The sequence below is a fragment of the Anolis sagrei genome, chromosome 6 (genome assembly GCF_037176765.1).
Source record: "Anolis sagrei isolate rAnoSag1 chromosome 6, rAnoSag1.mat, whole genome shotgun sequence".
Lineage (NCBI taxonomy): Eukaryota > Metazoa > Chordata > Lepidosauria > Squamata > Dactyloidae > Anolis > Anolis sagrei.
Genome location: NC_090026.1, coordinates 60742948 through 60759454, shown reverse-complemented (window position 1 = coordinate 60759454; position 16507 = coordinate 60742948). Strand labels below are relative to the sequence as shown.

General features: G+C 45.2%; 1 protein-coding gene across 1 annotated transcript in view; it reads right to left on the bottom strand.

Moving 5' to 3' along the window:
* GLIPR2 (GLI pathogenesis related 2) overlaps window positions 1-12325 on the bottom strand; it is a 41720-nt gene extending 29395 nt beyond the window's left edge. Inside the window, exons 1-2 of the mRNA XM_067470149.1 lie at window positions 12152-12325; window positions 2534-2653 (exon numbers count right to left, since the gene is read on the bottom strand). Coding sequence (XP_067326250.1) covers window positions 2534-2546 — 13 coding nt within the window. The 5' untranslated portion in view covers window positions 2547-2653; window positions 12152-12325. The remainder of the gene's footprint in view (window positions 1-2533; window positions 2654-12151) is intronic.
* Window positions 12326-16507: the final 4182 nt, after the last annotated feature.

Below are 16507 nucleotides of genomic sequence, written 5' to 3'. Positions count from 1 at the left end.
CCTGCTCCGATAACTAAGACTTCACTGTAATCAAAAAAGGGCGACCGGAGCGGTCCTCATCATGGACGTTGTCACGGCCATCTTTGAATTGTCGTACCCACTTACGCACTTTGCTTTCACTCATAACAGTATCACCGTACACTTCACAAATCTGTCGATGAATTTCTGCAGCAGAAATTTGTCCTTGCTGACAAAAACCATATCACTGAGCAAACCTCACATGCAGAGGGTGAGTTGATAGTCTTAAACATTTTTAAAGCACAGAACACAACCGTACAGGTTAGCTACAGTTGTTCCCGAGGCATGCCGGTACACGACGCACGCGCTCGTTGCAGTATGCGCCCGAACTCCTAGTGTCTACAACAAAACGGACCTCACTTAAAAAATACCCCTCATAGTTAACTATATGGTTTACTTGCTTTTTTTTTTTTTTTTTTAAACATATGCCACCTTCCCACCAAATTAAGATCTACCCCGCCTTTCTCACCCTGAGGGGGGACTCAGGAGGCTAACATAGGCAGCAATTCGATGCCACAATATCAGTAACACAATGTAAAAACATAATATATAGCAAATTAAAAACAGTAACATTAATTATAATCACATAATCACATAGCCATATAATCACATAGTCACATAGCCGTTTCCAATTGTCGTAACAGTCCTGTGGTCTGGGTTCAGTGTCTAAAGTGCTGCTGTGCCCACTAACCAAAGGCCTGGCTCCACAACCACGATTGTAGTTTTTTTCTAAAAGAAAGGAGGGAGGATGCCGATCTTATCTCGCTGGGGAGCGAATTCCACAAGGGGGGGCACCACTGAGAAGGCCCTGTCCCTCATCCCCTCAGGGTTACAGCCTGTGCTTGACGGGGTTACACTCCCCCTGAAGGCGCAGGTTTGCAGCTTGGGAGTGATCCTGGACTCATCGCTGAGCCTGGAACCCCAGGTCTCAGCGGTGGTCAGGGGAGATTTTGCACAATTAAAACTTGTGCGCCAGCTGCGCCCGTACCTTGGGAAGTCTGACTTGGCCACGGTGGTCCACACCGTGGTTACATTCCGTATAGACTACTGCAACGCTCTCTATGTGGGGTTGCCTCTGAAGACTGCCCGGAAGCTACAACTAGTACAACAAGCGGCAGCCAGATTACTAATGGGAGCAGGGTACAGGGAGCATACTAGTCCTCTATTGTGCCAGCTCCACTGGCTGCCAATCAGCTTCCGAGCACAATTCAAAGTGCTGGTGTTGACCTATAAATCCCTAAACGGCTCTGGCCCTATTTACCTGTCCGAACGGATTCTCACCTAAGAACCATCGAGGTTATTAAGATCTCCTGGAGGGGCCCTGCTCTCGGTTCCACCGCCTTCGTAATCGCGTTTGATGGGGACGAGGGACAGGGCCTTTTCAGTGGTGGCCCCTCGGCTTTGGAACTCCCTCCCGATGAAGATTAGATCTGCCTCCTCCCTCCTGACGTTTAGAAAGCTGGTAAAAACATGGCTTTGGGATACTGCATTTGCAGAATGATGACTGTGCCAATAACTGCTGACCTTTCTGGAGGATGGCGATGAATTTGTGATTCTTTTAGACGAACTGATTTTTGCTGTAAGCTGTATGAATTGTATAATTGTATTTTAATGTATTTTATATTGATGATTTATAATGTTTTTCTTATTGTATTGACTCTTATGTTGTAAGCCGAAATATTACCTGGCGACGAGACTTAAGGGATGCCACCTTCATTTCTGGCAGAGCTTCTATGCTTTTAAAATCTGTATAACTAATAGAAACACAGTATGCCCAGCATGTGCTTGTTTTGCATCATTGGAATGCTAATGAAAGTAACAACTGTTACATTCTTCTTTATTGCACTGATGTAAAAACACATGGCCAAGAGGCCAAGGAACAGTATAAAACTGTAGAAGCTTTGCCAGAAAATAAAGCTTTTCTACAGAGCTCTTCTAATCACTTTAGGGTTGCCACGTAATCTTGATTCTGATTCAGAACAACATTATTTCCAGGGATGCCTTGTTTCTGAGCAGACTTTAGGGCAGGAATGCTAACTGCACAGACACCATCACTATGAAAATAAGAGCAGCGATTTCAGTTGTGAGCCGATGCAATACAGATGAAATAGGGGTTTTGCAAGTTCAGTTTAGTGATACGAACAGAGTGAAAGCAAGAAAGATTTCCTTCCGTTCCCCCTCCTTGTCTGCAGAGACCCAACATACCATGCAAACTCTTTGAATTCTTGCCAAATACTCTGCAAGTACCCGTTAATCACATCCTGCCGGGAAACCGTTGTTTAAATAAAAACAGTCTTTTAGATTACTATCTTATATTGGCATCCAAATAATATATCTGAAACGAGTCTTTTTGTAAAATAAGAAATCATACACAGAATTACTAGGTTTCACTACACAGGAACTCCTCTCATGGTGTTGAACAGATAATGCTGAGCCATCGAGATCTACAGAAAGTAATAAAGCATGGATCATCCTTTTAGCAAAAATAATAAAAATAAAAAGTTGGTTCACTAACCTGTCTTTCCCATGGTCACACTCTTGAAGTTTAGCTACAGAGGCAGCTTCTCTCAATGTTGTTGCTTCTGCTTTGCTAGAAATGGTTTGCAATTTCCTGGTACAGCTCCGAGCGCTTTGCCTGCACAAAAAAAGAATGTGAACAATAAAAGTGCAACCACCCATTCACAGTATTCAAGTAGCATGGCAATGCCTTATAAGGACTACAGTCATTTTTTTCCTTCTTCTGAACTAGATGCTTCTTTGTGGTCAGAAATTATTTATCTTCCAGATAAACTCTGCAATAGAATAGCCCACTGTACAGTTTTGCATTCCAATTTAGTTAAGCAATAGGCTATGCACGGACTGTGGAAAAAAACGGTAAAATAATATAATTTGAAATTGTGCCCAATACATTTTAAAGAGACAGCTGTGGTCAATTTTAGCGAGAGACACACCATTCCTTGGAACAGGGCCGTAGCCAGAAAAATTTTTTGGAAGGGATTGAAATTTTCAGGGGGGGTTGAAAATTTCGCGGGGGGGGGGGGGGTTGAAACCTGCCTCCTAGCTCATGCTGAATCAAAGAGCACAGCAAGGGGTAGAGCAGCCTTCAATAGCCTGCAGCTCCGCCCTTGTCAACCACATCCACCAAGTCTGGCCTCCTTAATGAGAGCATTCAACATCCCCACCCACCAACTTGGTTGCTTCACTACTATTCTGTCGCGAGTTGGGCCTGTAAATAATTGTCTTTAGAACAGGATGTGCAACCTTTGCCCAGCGGGAAGCCAGGGGGCCCAAGGAGAAGTTCTCAGAGGTTTCCACCACAAACAGTCTTTAGATGGCTTGAGAAGTACAACAAAATCTTTTATTAATGAACAATCAAACAGAAACTTCTCTTGTCTTCAGTAAAGTTAAGCAAATGATTCCAAGCTTTTAGGCAACTGGTGAATTCCTAATCTTGCCCACGAAGGACAGGCAACTGTCTTCAATAACTTCTCCTTTCAAGGAAAATCCCCTTTTTAACTTCTCCCAGGCTGACTGTAATCTAACCCTTACTGATGTGGGCTCCGCTACCGGGTCAAACTGCATCTCGAACACCGAGTGGACCTACCAGCAAGGCAGTAGATGTTCTCCAGCTGGAGTTCTTTGGTCTTTAGGGCTGTTTTCCTGGAAATTCTTTGGAGACTCTTAAGACCTTTCTCCCCCAGAAGGTCTTAAGGGTTGAAGCTTTTGTACATCCTATACATAAGCTTACCTTGCTGAGACTAACTAAAAATGGCTCCCTTCCCTTCCCAATTGCCCTGAGCAAGGGGTGGGATCAAAACTTAACAATGATGGACAGGTGACTTGCCCTATGACTGCAACCGAAGAAGCCACCTATCTGCAGAGTCCCTGAAACCTAGGACTGCAAGCAAACATTTAATACAAAGCAAATAAAGTTGGAGCTCCTGGTACAGCTGTACCAGAACAACTACATCGGCTATTGCTGCAAGTAATGACAGTGTGAATAAATTGCTAATATTTGCCTGAAATAGTGCTTGCAGTTCTGAAGGGACTCTTGATTTTTTGCATCTTATAGACTTAGCATGGGGATTCGGTTAACCAGTTAAAATTCGTGAGTAAAATAGGTTTAAAAAAAAATCTGAAACATTTCGGGGGGGGGGGAGGGGGTTGAACCCCTAAAACCACCCCCCCCCCCCTCGCTACAGGCCTGCCTTGGAAGTGGAGTTCTCTCATTGTGCTTTATGATGTTTACTATTCTAGACAATTTACTGAGCAACCTATTGTTAACTGTGGCTACACACACTGCATTTCTTATCCTCTTATTGCTGATAGTTGCACGTGTGACCTGAATCCATGGGAGGGTCTTGCTATTCATAATGCTATTCATAATTCATCATAAACAATATGTTCAGATGTTACTCTACCACAGTGTTTCTCAACCTGGGGGTCGGGACCCCGGGGGGGGGGTCGTGGGGGATGTCAGGGGGGTCACCAAAGACCATTAGAAAACACAGTATTTTTATTTATTTATAATTCAAAAATATATGTGGCTTACAAGAACAGGCTAAAATCTAACACAATTTAAAAACAGAAATGCTGGACCACACCAACAACCACCATGTCAGACTACACAGAGAAGCCATTGAAATCCACAAGCATGTGGACAATTTCAACAGAAAGGAAGAGACCATGAAAATGAACAAAATATGGCTACCCGTATTAAAAAACTCTAAAATTATAACAGCTAAACAACAGAGAGGAAAAAACCAGGCACAGATTAACACCTCCCAGCAACAGATTTTCCCAGGCTCAGGCAGGCCTTCAAATGCTAATGAAGGTGATCAGCTAAACATTCACACCTAACTGCAGCAGGGAAGAGCTCCTTGCCCCACCCCAGCCATTCCACAGATATATAAACCCTTTGTCCTAATTCCAACAGACCTCACAACCTCTGAGGATGCTTGCCATAGATGCAGGCGAAACGTCAGGAGAAATGCCTTCTAGAACATGGCTCTATAGCCCGAAAAAACCCACAAGAACCTAGTGATTCCAGCCATGAAAGCCTTCGACAATAAATTTAAAAACAATTTAAAAACAATATCACAGATCAAAGGTGTGTCGAAACAGATATGTCTTACATGCCCTGCGGAAAGTTGATAGGTCCCGCAAGGCCTATCAATTTTATGTTGGTTATGGGGGTTCTGTGTGCAAAGTTTGACCCAACTCTGTTTTTGGTGGGGTTCAGAATGCTTTTTAATTGTAGGTGAACTATAAATCCCAGAAACTACAACTCCCAAATGTCAAGATCTGTTTTCCCCAACTTCCACCAACATTCAAATTTGGGCATATTGAATATTCGTGCCAAGTTTGGTCGGCATCCATCATTGAGTCCACAATGCTCTCTGAATGTAGGTGAACTACAACTCCAAAACTAAAGGTCAGTGCCCACCAAACCCTTCCAGTATTTTCTGTTGGTCATGGGAGTTCTGTGTGCCAAGTTTGGTTCAGTTCCATTGTTGGAGGAGTTCAGAATGCTCTTTGATTGTAAGTGAACTGTAAATCCCAACAACTACAACTCCCAAATGACAAAATCAATCCCCTTCAATCCTACCAGTATTCAAATTTGGGCATATTGAGTATTTTTGCCAAATTTGGTCCAGTGAATGAAAATGCATACTGAATATCAGATATTTACATTACGATTCATAACAGTTGCAAAATTACAGTCACCACAACATGAAGGACTGGATTAAGGGGTTGTGGCATTAGGAAGGTTGAGAAACACTGCTCTACCATTTTCTTGAAGTCAGGAGCAAGGGAGATCCTTGCCTGTACCGTTTTCCTATTTTGGTAGAATCCTGCTCAATAAAGCTTGATGACAAATCCCTAGAAAGGCCTACAATTTTATCTGCTTTGTCTCATTCTTGTAAACAAATATCTCTTAATGTTAAAGCACCAAGCAAATCTGATCAATGAGCAATGGTTCCCAATCTGTGGTCCACAGACCATTATTGGTCCATGAGAACTAAAATATGGAAAGACCTTGTAAAATACAACTCCCAGGATGCCATTGCACTGAGCCAGGATAGTTCAATTTTGTTTGTTGTTGTTTATTCATTCAGTCGTTTCCGACTCTTCGTGACCTCATGGATCAGCCCAGGCCAGAACTCCCTGTCGACTGTCATCACCCCCAGCTCCTTCAGAGTCAAGCCAAGGATACAATCCACCCATGGTATCCTTGGCTATCCAAGAAAATGGTAGAGCAGAGTTTCTCAACCTTCCAGGTTTCGGCGGTGACCAGGGGAGCATTTGCACAGTTAAAGCTTGTGCGCCAGCTGCGCCCGTACCTTGGGAAGTCTGACTTGGCCACGGTAGTCCACGCTCTGGTTACATCCCGTTTAGACTACTGCAACGCTCTCTACGTGGGGTTGCCTTTGAAGACGGCCCGGAAGCTCCAACTAGTCCAACGCTCGGCAGCCATGATACTAACAGGAGCGGAGCGCAGGGAGCATACAACTCCTTTGCTGCACCAGCTCCACTGGCTGCCGATTTGGTACCGGGCCCAATTCAAAATGCTGGCGTTGGCCTATAAAGCCCTAAACGGTTCTGGCCCAAGCTACCTATCCGAACGTATCTCTGCCTATGAACCCACCAGGACTCTAAGATCTTCTGGGGAGGCCCTGCTCTCGATCCCGCCTGCATCACAAGCACGGCTGGCGGGGACGAGGGACAGGGCCTTCTCTGTGGTGGCCCCTCGGCTGTGGAACGCCCTCCCCATGGACATTAGATCAGCCCCTTCATTAATGGTGTTTCGAAGAAAACTAAAAACCTGGCTGTTTGAACAGGCATTCGGATAAATAGTGCAATGAATGATGAATACAGGAAATGGAATTATGGATGACGAATTGGATCACGATTTTAGTTACGAGACGTTGATGTGTTGTTATTGATGTGTCATTATTTTGTATATTATGCTGTTAATGGTTTTAAATGGTATGTTGTTCGATTGACTTTTGCTCTTGTTGTGAACCGCGTTGAGTCGCCTACGGGCTGAGAAACTGCGGTATACAAGCAAAGTAAATAAATAAATAAATAAATAAATCTTGCCCTTGGTCGGGCCCTCTTCCTTTTTCCTTCCATTTTCCCAAGCATCATTGTCCCTCAAGGGAGAGGTTTGAGAGGGCCCAGCAAGAGCGCCATAGGCAATGCGGATCGAGGCGTAGGAAGCGGGCTAATCTCCGCACATACTGCCGAGCCAGCTCACTTTTAATTCTGAGAAGAACCACAGAGAAGAGGTGCGCTGAGGCAACCTGTAAGTCTATTTCAAACACAATCAACTTTTCGACGGTGTGACGGCTCGGGAAGATAATAATCAAAGGAGAATTAATGAAGTTGTCATAAGGGATTAATTTATGACTTGGAATCTTTACTTAATTTAATTGGATTACATATTAATTAACTAATCGTAAAGTGCTTCATTGGATATTGAAACAAGCATAACAGCTAACTGCGATTACGACAATAAATAAATAAAGGGACTATCAAGCTCCCAGGAATATTAATCAACTATTCATATAATTAATTTATACTCCTAAACTATGAGTTTTGAACTAGATTATAAGGCAGTGCAGACTCATTTAATACAGTTTAAAGTAGATCCCCATGAGAACAGTTAAGCAGATGTGTTTATACAGCAACTCCCATCACGCCCACACCACAGTGTGGGTCGGTTAAGTCCCTATCTGTTTAAAAGCCTCCAAAGAAGGAGCCTCCACCGCACTGTGGGGCAGAGTTCCACTGCTGAATGGCACTCACAGTCAGGAAGTTCTTCCTCATGTTCAGACGGAATCTCCTTTCTTGTAGTTTGAAGCCATTGTTCCGCATCCTAGTCTCCAGGGAAGCAGAAAACAAGCATGCTCCCTCCTCCCTATGACTTCCTCTCACATATTTATACATGGCTATCATGTCTCCTCTCAACTTTATCTTCTTCAGGCTAAACATGCCCAGCTCCTTAAGCCGCTCCTCATAGGGCTTGTTCTCCAGACCCTTGATCATTTTAGTCACCCTCCTCTGGACACATTCCAGCTTGTCAATATCTCTCTTCAATTGTGGTGCCCAGAATTGGACACAATATTCCAGGTGTGGTCTAACCAAAGCGAAATAGAGGGGTAGCATTACTTCCCTAGATCTAGGCACTATGCTCCTATTGATGCAGGCCAAAATCCCATTGGCTTTTTTTTGCCGCGGCATCACATTGTTGGTTCATGTTTAACATGGCAATATACACTTATACGAGGGGTATTTTTTAAGTAAGGTCCGTTGGAACATAAGTACGTAACGGAAGTTTATTTCAAAAAATTAAATTTATTTTCAGAAAGTACATACTTCACTCTATTTTTCAACATAGTTGCCAAGTTTGTTCAAACACTTATCATACCTCTGAACCAATTTTAAAAACTTGCCGCCTGCTCCGATAACCAAATCGTCTATAATCAAAGAAGGGCGACCGGAGCGGTCCTCATCATGGACATTGTCACGGACATCTTTGAATTGTTGTACCCACTTACGCACTTTTCTTTCACTCATAACAGTATCACCGTACACTTCACAAATCTGTCGATGAATTTCTGCAGCAGGCAGGTTCCTTGCTGACAAAAACCGTATCACTGAGCAAACTTCACATGCGGAGGGTGAGTTGATAGTCTTAAACATTTTTAAAGCACAGAACAGAACCGTACAGGTTAGCTACAGAGCGGAAACTGAGCACAGTTGTTCCCGAGGCATGCCGGTACACGACGCACGCACTCGTTGCGGTATGCGCACGAACTACTAGTGTCTACAACAAAACGGACCTTACTTAAAAAATACCCCTCGTATAATCCAGTTCAAAGTACAGGGTGAGGCAGCATAACTTCCTTTTTAAAAATGTGCGCCATTCAGTCGGTTGAAGACGTAGCAGAGCGCTAGTGATCTCGTTTGAGATGCGGGAGTATAACGTTTTGTCCTGACACAGTTCAGTCACCATCATGCATTGGAACAGTGAGGAGTGTGCTTTTGACGTTGAGGCCTACTTTTCGAGCAGATTTGGAGTGGCCAGCCCACTCTCCAGATTTGGCCCCTTGTGATTTTTTTCTATTGCGTTTTTTGAAATCCCGTGTTTCTGTGAACCGTCCAAGGACCCTACAAGATTTGAAGACCAACATCCAGGAAGAAATTGCCAACATAACGCCTGCTATGCTGGCAAGAGACATGACAAACGCCAGAAATCGATTTACTCAACGTATTTATTTATTTATTTTATTTGACTTGTATACCGCCACTCCCAATTTGGCTCGGAGCGGTTTACAGCAGTAGATTAAAACAATACAATTAACTTTAAAATACAATAAAAACAAGAACAGACATAGTCCCAAGTTATTCACCCATCAAAAGCTTGTCGGAAGAGAAAGGTTTTACAGGCTTTCCAAAAAGCAAGTAGGTCTCGGATAGATCGGGTTTCAACTGGCAAGGCACTCCATAAATAAGGGTTGTATGGAGAATGGGGGACATCACCTACCTAATTTGATCTTCAAAACTACGTAAAACAAAACTTTAGGTATGCATCTACATTATAAAATAAAAAAATAAAAATTTCTGATTCATACAATGGGTTTTATTAAGTTTTGAAAAAAGGAAGTTATGCTGCCTCACCCTGTAGATGGAGCCCCCGGTGGCACAGTGGGTTAAACCCCTATGCCGGCAGGACTGAAGACCGACAGGTCGCAGGTTCAAATCCGGGGAGAGGTGGATGAGCTTCCTCTATCAGCTTCAACTCCTCATGCAGGGACATGAGAGAAGCCTCCCACAAGGATGATAAAAACATCAAAAATCATCCAGGCATCCCCTGGGCATCCCCTGGGCAGACAGTCAATTCTCTCACACCAGGAGTCACTCCTGACACGACCAAAAACCCTGTAGATGAGTGGTTCTCAACCTGATGCTGCGACCCCTTAATACAGTTCCTTATGTTGTGGTGTCCCCGAACCATAACATTATTTTCATTGCTACTTCACAACTGTAATTTTGCTCCTGTGATTAATCATCTTGTAAATACCCAATATGCATTCATTTGGCACAAATACTCGATACGCCCAAATTAGAATACTGGTGGGGTTTGGGGGGAGAATTGATTTCGTCATTTGGGAGTTGTAGTTGCTGGGATTTATAGTTCACCTACAGTATTAAAGGGCATTCTGAATTCCACCAATGATAGAATTGAACCAAACTTGGGACACAGAGCTACCATGACCAACCCAGAAAATACCAGAAGGGTTTGGTGGGCATTGACCTTGTATTTTGGAGTTGTAGTTCACCTACATCCAGAGAGCACATGATGCATCTGGACCAAACTTGGTATGAATACTCAATATCTCCAAATGTGGACACTACTGGGTTTGGGGAAGATAGACCTTGACATTTGGGAGTTGTTTGTTGTTGTTCATTCGTTCAGTCGTCTCCGACTCTTCGTGACCTCACGGACCAGCCCACGCCAGAGCTCCCTGTCGGCCGTCACCACCCCCAGCTCCTTCAAGGTCAGTCCAGTCACTTCAAGGATGCCATCCATCCATCTTGCCCTTGGTCGGCCCCTCTTCCTTTTGCCTTCCACTTTCCCCAGCATAATTGTCTTCTCTAGGCTTTGCTGTCTCCTCATGATGTGGCCAAATTACTTCAACTTTGTCTCTAGTATCCTTCCCTCCAATGAGCAGTTGGGCTTGATTTTCTGGAGGATGGACTGGTTGGATCTTCTCGCAGTCCAAGGCACTCTGAGCACTTTCCTCCAACACCTCAAGTTGTAGTTGGGAGTTGTAGTTGGGAGTTGTAGTTGCTAGGATTTATTGTTCACCTATAATCAAAGAGCAAGCTCCTGGTGGCGCAGTGGGTTAAACCCCTGTGCCGGCAGGACTGAAGACCAACAGGTCGCAGGTTCGAATCTGGGGAGAGGCGGATGAGCTCCCTCTATCAGCTCCAGCTCCTCATGCGGGGACGTGAGAGAAGCTTCCCACAAGGATGATAAAATCATCAAAATCATCCGGGCGTCCCCTGGGCAACGTTCTTGCAGACGGCCAATTCTCTCACACCAGAAGCGACTTGCAGTTTCTCAGGTCACTCCTGACATGACCAACAATCAAAGAGCATTCTGAACTCCACCAATGATAGAATTGGGCCAAACTTCTCACACGGAACCCCCACGACTGACAGAAAATAATGTGTTTCCTAATTGTCTTTGGCGACCCCTCTGACACCCCCTCATAACCCCCCCCCAGGGGTCAGGACCCCCAGGTTGAGAAACACTGCTGTAGATCATCTGGATTCAGGAACTGGATTATAGGGGTCCTCAGTCAACAGCCTGAGAATTGAGGAGCCCCCAGTGGCGCAGTGGGTTAAAGCCCTGTGCTGGCAGGACTGAAGACCAACAGGTCGCAGGTTCGAATCCGGGGAGAGGCGGATGAGCTCCCTCTATCAGCTCCAGCTCCTCATGCGGGGACATGAGAGAAGCCTCCCACAAGGATGATAAAAACATCAAATCATCCAGGCGTCCGCTGGGCAACGTCCTTGCAGACGGCCAATTCTCTCACACCAGAAGCGGCCAATTCTCTCACACCAGAAGCGACTTGCAGTTTCTCAAGTCACTCCTGACACGACCAAAAATCAAAGAGCATTCTGAACTCCACCAATGATAGAATTGGGCCAAACTTCTCACACGGAACCCCCACGACTGACAGAAAATACTGTGTTTTCTAACTGTCTTTGGCGACCCCTCTGACACCACCTCACAACCCCCCCCCCCCCCCAGGGGTCAGGACCCCCAGGTTGAGAACCACTGCTGTAGATCATCTGGATTCAGGAAGTGGATTAGAGGGGTCCTCAGTCAACAGCCTGAGAATTGCTGGGATACACACTGTGGAGAAGAGACAACCAAAAGGAAGGAGGAGGAAATAGCCACCAGAGGCAAAATAATGATAAACTCAGGCAAAAAGAAAAGGGTTTTGGGAGGCGGGAAACTCCGTTCTCAGCTCAGTTCTCAGCCCCACGCCTCATGGGAATGCCTGGTTCTGTTTGTTTTCCAGATGAGAGGTGTCAATGACAGGAGACTTACGTGGGGTTCTCTTCCCGCATGCGCAGAGAGAGCGAGGTCTTCGCCTGCTTCGCGGGGTAAAGGGCGTTGCGATAAGGAAGGGGAGCCCTCTCGCCTCTGCCTCTCTCGCTCCCTCAGCCTGCCTTCCCGTCCTGTTGCTGAGGCTGCTGAGGCGTGGAAGGTGGAGCCTCCGAAGGGGCTATTGATCTTGGCGGAAGGAAGATTTGGTCTGGTCGGTTCACAGCCACGGCACACAGGCACACCCCAGAGCTCTCCTGACACGCCTCTTCCCTGTGGTTATCATATTTATACTAGCTGTCCCCTGCCACGCGTTGCTGTGGCCCAGTCTCCTGAGCTGGAAAATCAAGTAATGAGAAAGTGTTGGCTTCTAATATGTGTAATGTCTTTCTGCTTGTGAGTAAACAGTATTTCTTGCTGTTTCTTTGTCAGTGTTGATGTGGAGAGTGTCTGGTTTGCCTACTCTGGAATATGCAACATATCACTGTCCTTCTTTAGGGGTCCCTTTCAAATCTATTTATTTATTTTATTTATTTCGAGCATTTCTACCCCACCCTTCTCAACCCCCGAAGGAGGAACCAGGGCGGCTTACAAAAGGCACAATTTGATGCCAGCAATACACATAGTAAGATAAAAGTCAACATCGACATCAAAATACAACACCGCCTGAGCTCTGCGAGTGCAGCATTTTCCCGAATGAAGCAGAGAGTGTTTGAGGACCGGGACATCCGTAGGGATACCAAGGTGCTTGTCTATAAAGCTATTGTCCTCCCAACCCTGCTCTATGCCTGTGAGACGTGGACTGTCTACAGACGTCACATGGAACTCCTGGAACGATTCCATCAGCGCTGCCTCCGGAAAATCCTGCAAATCTCTTGGGAAGACAAGCGGACAAATGTCAGCATGCTGGAAGAAGCAAAGTCCACCAGCACTGAAGCGATGGTCTTCTGCCATCAACTCCGCTGGGCCGGCCACGTTGTCCGGATGCCTGACCACCGTCTCCCAAAGCAGTTGCTCTACTCTGAACTTAAGAAGGGAAAACAGAACATTGGTTGCAGGCCCGCAGCCAGGATTTCGATTTGTGGAGGGAGGGCCTGAGTTTTTTTCAGGGGGGGTTGCGGGGGGCTCTGAATTTCGGGGGGGAGGGGCTGAGTCTGAGTGAAAGAGGGTCTACCCTAGCAAACTTTTTGTATCATTACCCCAATACCCCCATGCATATGGGATATATTGAGTATAGTGATCAGATCATGATATGAATAAACATAACAGTTTAAATAATGCACCAGTAAGGCCTTTTTGCGAACCACCATGAGAATTTCGGGGGGGGGGGCTGAAGCCCCTCAACCCCCCCCCCCCCCCAGCTACATGCCTGGTTGGTGGACAGGAAAGGAGATTTAAAGATGGGCTCAAAGCCAACCTTAAAATCTCTGGCATAGACACTGAGAACTGAGAAGCCCAAACTGAGGAGCGCTCCAGCTGGAGGTCAGCTGTGACCAGCAGTGCTGCAGAATTCGAGGAGGCACGAGTGGAGGGTGAAAGAGAGAAATGTGCCAGGAGGAAGGCACGTCAAGCCAACCCCGACCGGGACCACCTTCCACCTGGAAACCAATGCCTTCACTGTGGGAGAAGATGCGGGTCAAGAATAGGGCTCCACAGCCACCTCCGAATCCACAAGGAAACCCATCATGGAAGACCATCTTACTCGTCCAACGAGGGATCGCCTAAGAAGAAGAAAGAAGATAAAATACATAGCAGCAACAATTATAAAATAATTAAAACTAATCCAATTATACAATACAACTAATAAAAACCAAACTAGTGATCAACATTCACCAAGCTCGAAATCCGTAAGTTCATTCCGCATTGTCATAATCCTATCCAGTTTTAGTCGTCATTGTCCTTTGTCTGTCTGCCAAATTACACAAAGGCCTAGTCCCATATCCATGTTTTTAGTTTTCTTCTAAAAGAGAGGAGGGCTCTACGTGGGGCTGCCCTTGAAAACGGCTCGGAAATTCCAACTGGTCCAATGGGCAGCAGCCAGGATGTTAACTGGTGCTCCTTACAGAGAGAGGTCAACCCTCCTGTTCAAGGAGCTCCACTGGCTGCCGTTTACTTTCCGAGCCCAATTTAAGGTGCAGGTGCTTACCTACAAAGCCCTGAACGGTTTGGGACCATCCTACCTGCGTGACCGTATCTCCGTTTACGAACCCACGCGCTCACTTTGCTCATCCAGAGAGGCCCTGCTCGTGATCCCGCCAGCGTCGCAGGCGCGTTTGGTGGGGACGCGAGACAGGGCCTTTTCTGTGGTGGGCCCCCGACTCTGGAACACCCTCCCAAAAGATCTTAGACAGGCCCCTACATTGGCAGTCTTCAGAAAAAGAACTTGAAGACCTGGCTGTTCCAATGTGCCTTTCCAGAATAGGAATCTCCAATAACAAGTCCCAGAAGCACTTTATTAGAACTAAGATTGTTGCACACTGTACACTGCACTTACCCTATAATCCTTACATATCACCTGTCACATCAGCACTTTTAATCCTGTATCCATTACTCTGGCCCGGCCCAGTATTATAATGTCTTGATGTATTGTTTACTGTTTGTTGTTTATTCTGCTTAACTGTTTTTAATTTGCTTTAGGTGTTGTATTGTTGTATTGTGTTTTGAGGCCTTGGCCTATGTAAGCCGCATCGAGTCCTTCGGGAGATGCTAGCGGGGTACAAATAAAGTAATAATAATAATAATAATAATAATAATAATAATAATAATAGTGTTGGTTTCTAATATATGTAATGTCTTTATGCTTGTGGGTCAACAGTATTTCTTGTTGATTCTTTGTCAGTGTTGATGTGGAGAGTGTCTGGTTTGCCTACTCTGGAACAGGCAGCATATCATTATCCTTCTTTAGGGGTCCCTTTCAAATCTATGAAACTACAGGGTTAGTCAAAATGCATAGGCCAATAAGCCATTGTATATCTCTCTGTGTGTGAATCTATCTATATAAATAAAAATGTAATGCTCCTTTGCGGGATTAACAGAACTCAAAAACCACTGGGCGAATTGACACCAAGTTTGGACACAAGACACCTAACAACCCAATGTATGTCCTTCACTCAAAAAAAATTGATTTTGTCATTTGGGAGTTGTAGTTGCTGGGATTTATAGTTTACCTACAAGTAAAGAGCATTCTGAACTCCACCAACGATGGAATTGAACCAAACTTGTCACACAGTTCTCCCATGACCAACAGAAAATGCTGGAATGGTTTGGTGGAAAGTGTCCTTTGGTTTTGGAGTTGTAGTTCACCTACATCCAGACATCACTGTGCACTCAAACAATGATGGATTTGGCCCAAACTCTACATGGAGACTCAATATGCCCAATGTGAACACTGGTGGAGTTTGGGGAAAATAGAATCTTGACATTTGGGAGTTGTAGTTGCTGGGATTTATAGTTCACCTACAATCACAGAGCATTCTGAACTCCACCAACGATGGAATTGGGGCAAACCTCCCACACAGAACCCCCATGTGGGCCACAGCAGCGCATGGCAGGGGATGGCTAGTCATATATATCTATTTATTTCTCTAGCTGGATGGCTCTTTGTTAGGAGGGCTTTGATCACGTTTTCTTGCCCTGGTGAGGGGAGTTGAACTCCATGGCCTTAAGTATTTTCTGTTGGTGATGGGGGTTCTGTGTGGGAAGTTTACCCCAATTCTGTCCTTTCTGGGGTTTAGAATGCTCTTTGATTGTAGGTGAACTATAAATCCCTGTAGCTACAACTCCCAAATTTCAAGGTCTATGTTCCCCAAACTCCATCCATATTCATATTTGGACATATGGAGTACTCATGCCAAGTTTGGTCCAGATCCATCATTGTTTGAGTCCACAGTGCTCTCTGGACCCCCCCCCCCCCTGAAATTTTTCAGTTTAAAAAAACCTTGGTTTACTCATGAATTTTAACTGGTTAACCAAATCCACATGCTAAATCTATAAGATGCAAAAAATTAAGAGTCCCTCCAGAACTGCAAGCACTATCTCAAGCAAATATTGACAATATATTCACATTGTCATTACTTGCAGCAATAGCTGATGTAGCGAAGCAACCAAGTTGGGTGGGGGGGGGGGTGTTGAATGCTCTCATTAAGAAGGCCAGACTTGGTGGAGGTGGTTGACAGGGGCGGAGCTGCAGGCTATTGAAGGCTGCTCTGCCCCCTGCTGTGTTCTTTGCTTCAGCGTGACCCTACCCCACCCCCCCCCCTGAAATTTTCACACACACCCCCCCTCAAAATTTTCAACCCTCCCTGAAATTTTTTTCTGGCTACGCCCCTGCCTCACCATATCCACTTTCATTGTTGACAC